At 37.3% G+C, this 4,208-nt stretch overlaps 1 protein-coding gene across 1 annotated transcript; it reads left to right on the top strand.

Moving 5' to 3' along the window:
- Positions 1-429: 429 nt before the first annotated feature.
- On the top strand, positions 430-978 carry LOC113272834. Its single transcript, XM_026522630.1, has one exon. It carries the CDS (start codon positions 430-432, stop codon positions 976-978), a length of 549 nt encoding a protein of 182 aa, XP_026378415.1.
- Positions 979-4,208: the final 3,230 nt, after the last annotated feature.

The following is a 4,208-nucleotide window of genomic DNA, read 5'->3' on the forward strand; positions in this document are numbered from 1 at the left end:
GATCCTCTCTCCTCATATGTGTTTATTGTTTGTGCGAAAATACTCTCAACAAAATCGGGAAACCTTGAGGCCCAAAGAGTTATGGAGGGACTACGCATCTCACAAAAATCTCCACCAGTTCTCCATCTCATGTACGCGGACGATCTTCTCATTAAATACAAGGCTTCAAAAGAAGGAACGAATCAACTCAAGCAACTGCTCCATGCATACATCACATCGGCAGGTCAGCACATTAATACTTCCAAATCCACTATCATCCATCATGCAAAGATCAACCAACAATAATTACTTGAACTTCATCAAGATTTAAATATGTCCACAAACTCAATACCACCGATCTACCTAGGAATCCAATTCAAACATGGAAGATCCTCTCGTCATATTTATGAACCTCTACTAAATCGGTTAACGCGCAGGGCAAAGGGATGGATGACGAAGTGCCTAACACCTTCAGGAAGATTAGCTCTTACAAAATCTTCCCTAACCCCTGCGTCAAATCACATAATGCAAGCACAACTTCTTCCTATTAATGTGAATAAGAAAATAGATCGTATTATCAGAAACTCTTTTTGGGTACATGACTCCTCGGTTAAGAAGCTTCACCCACTAGGCTATGATAAGCTGACTAGAACCCAATCAGAAGGTGGTCTGGGAATTCGAAAAAGAAGCGATCATAATAAAGCATTACTCATGAAGTGGGTCTGGAACATCCAGGAGAAACCAAATTCAATCTATGCTATCCTTTTCAGTGAGAAATATCTTAGGCAGCAACCTCTCTTTTTAGGAACTCCAGCTACCCCATCTTCAACCAGTCCTCAATGGAAGCAATTAGCATCCCTCATACCCACAATCAAACAACATCCTTTTCACAAAATCGGAGATGGGTTAACAACCTTTATTCAAGAAAACTGGATTCCACAATTCGATAACACCCTGAATCCAGCGAATTGTTACCGAATCCAGACAGTTTCTCATTGATCCTTTTACTTACACCTGGAATCACGAGAAACTAAACCTCCTTCCATCCCACATAATCCAACGAATCGTGAATATCCACCTCCCCAAAATAACTCATTTGCTACAATCATCTGGCCTTACATCACTAGAAAATACACCACATCATCTGGATATCACTGCTTAGCCGGGTCATCGGATCATTCCCATCAAAACCCCTTTCCACCAACTAAGTTTCTATGGACACTTCCATGTCCTCCAAAAATATAGTTTTTCTTGTGGAAAGCAATCAACGAAGGCCTCCCGACCTTCACCATTCTAAACCATATCCACCTCATCAATGGCGACATTTGTCCACAATGTAGTACTGATCCGGAATCTGCTGGACACATTCTTCTCCATTGTCAAATGGCTGTGGCCGCTTGGAACATTCTCCTCACAAGACTCCCCAATCACTCAACCACAACCCAAAATCTTCCAAACTTTCCAAATCCCCAAATGACAATCACACAAATTTTACAATTCAAAACTCAGCACTATGTCAAAACAACCTTTTGCTTCCTTTTCTGGTCCTTATGGATAGCTAGGAATGATTGAAGTTATCGTCAAAGGCAACCAAATCCGGGTAACATCGCACAGATGGCTCTCTCTTCAACAAGAGTTCTCTTGGGCGCAAGAGAACCTCCCTCCCGTGCTACCCGGAATACCATCTCCCGTAAACCCAAGTAATGGAGAACGAACGTCTAATACAATCTTCATAGGATGGATCAAACCTAATCTGGACTGGATCAAGATCAACACAGACGGAGCAGCGCGAGGACACCCATGAATAGCTGGAGCAGGTTTTATCTACAGGGATGCTTATGCCAACACCCTAGTGGTCGTTGCACAACCACTATGAATTACCACCGCCTTCACAGATGAGTCTTGGGCAATGCTCATAGCGACCAGGATGACAAAAGAACAAAGATGGCCAAAAGTTCAATTCGGAACTGATTCGGATAACCTGCTTCAATTCTTAACATCAGACACAGATCCTCCTTGGTATATCTCCGTAATGATCTCTGAAACCAAACAAATTATGAGTCAGATCCCTCACTGCACCGTCAACCACAACTACAGGGAAGGAAATCAAGCGGCGGACGGACTGGCCAATCTGGCAGCAGACAACGGCCAATTAGGGAACCTTACAACTTTATTTTGGGACCATACAATCCCACCGTGCATCAATCAAATTGTAATGGATGACTTCTTGGGTATTACTTACCGTCGTGTAACTGCCGTTTCATTTTAATATCTTCATGCTTTAAAACAAAAGGTTCTACTCCTACCCATACAAACTTCCCTACCACTACACCTCCCTTCTACCGATACAAACAATACCAATATTATTAATGATACATAGCCTCACCTTTTTAAGATTTATATCAAAGAAAAATAAAAATAAAAAATCTAATTTAATTGGTTTAAGACAGCCAATGGAATCGTTTTGTTACAGTCAAACATCGATAAACGAATGTTCGATAAATGAATAACTTCGTCAAATGAATAATTTTCTCTGTCCCGACTTGGCCAAGGTGAATAACCTCGCTTAATGCATTAATGAATAAAAAAAAATTAATCCTTAAAGGCCCTATAAAAATATAAATGAATAATCACTAAATTTCCATATAAAAAAAATATAAGAATAAAACAAATTACATAATCAGTAAATTTTAACTAAAATTATATGTAGAAATAAACTCACAAAAATTAAGATATGGTTAAATGACTTTTTTTTCACCCAAACCAAAATGCATCGCATCCTTAATTTTATGCAATGCTTGCACAATTTCTGGAATATTTTGCTCGTGTTGTATCAAGTAATTTTTTAAAGTGACCATCGCTTGAAGGGAATCTTGAGATGAAACATTTGGTACGACGCTACTATCATCTGGTTCAGTATCATTCTCGTCATTCATTATTGACTCAATAATTTCTCCGTCTGTTGGATATTCCATAACTACATCATTCTCGTTAGGATAGTTTAAAACATATTCGACGTCCATCAAATTTCTATAACGTAAATAAAAAATGACACCAGTTAATTCTTGGATATCTTCTTCTAATTGACCATTTTTTAGTTCTAGAACATCTGTATCTTCGAACCAAATCTTACAATGACGGAAACAATTTGCAATTGTTTTTTTCCTCTAACTACATTTGTACATCTTCTCTTATACAATTTAATTTTTTAATTAAGAAAATATTGTCTAAATGAATAAATATTCATTTATAGATAAATAAATAACCCTGCTAAACGAATATTTTTTCTTGGTCCCGAGGTCATTCATTTATCGAGGTTTGACTGTACGAGCACTCTTTAACGAAGGGTTCACAAAATTGAATTCTACGTAATGTATCGACTCGTTGGAGCACACGTGTATCGGTTTTAACTCATTTAAAAATGCATAATTTAATGTGTCCATAAAATAATATAGCATTTAAAAACAATGAACTTTTCTGTGTAAGATTAGTACGCAAAGATATTGCTTCAAAACAAAAAATTATGTAAAGATACTATTGGTGGTTGATCCACCGACTTGGTCAAAATATGAGAATACCTATCTTATTTGACATATGAGTTAACGGTAGCAACATTAACCTTAAACTTTAGAGTTATTTTTTTTTTATTTTGTTGATAAACAAGTAATTTTTCCATTAATGGGAATTCGAGGTTACAATGAGTTTAAAATCGGGCTAGTCATACGGCCTATAAAAAGTTTTAAATAAATTCAGCGACAACTAATAACTGCCGCAAATTATCTCAACCATCCAACTTGGCTAGCCGATTTAACCGGTTTAGATTTAATTTGGGTCGATCAATAGGATATCAAAATGGCTACCGGCCATCATTCTCATGTAAAGACCGACTACCTCATCTTTAACGTACATGGATAGCTCATGGCAGCTTCCCAAACATGGTCGGTCATGTTCCTTTTAAGATATTAAATTTCACGACTAACCAAGACAAGCTTTATACAACGATGCTTCATGAGCATCGATTAGTTTGAGCTGCTTGCTTAAAAGAGATGTTTTATGTGTATCAATTACAAACAATATTTTGTAAATATCGATTTCACAAATAACTTAATTATTTCAGCTAAAAGCATTATGTGTTATTTTTTGCGGCAAGTCACTCAACTTGACTTGTCACATATGACTGTCTGCTTCCTAACTTGCGCGTGATTGGTCGAAATATTTAGGTCTTGCAA

This window comes from Papaver somniferum, chromosome 4 (assembly GCF_003573695.1).
Source record: "Papaver somniferum cultivar HN1 chromosome 4, ASM357369v1, whole genome shotgun sequence".
In the NCBI taxonomy this organism is placed as follows: Eukaryota; Viridiplantae; Streptophyta; class Magnoliopsida; order Ranunculales; family Papaveraceae; genus Papaver; species Papaver somniferum.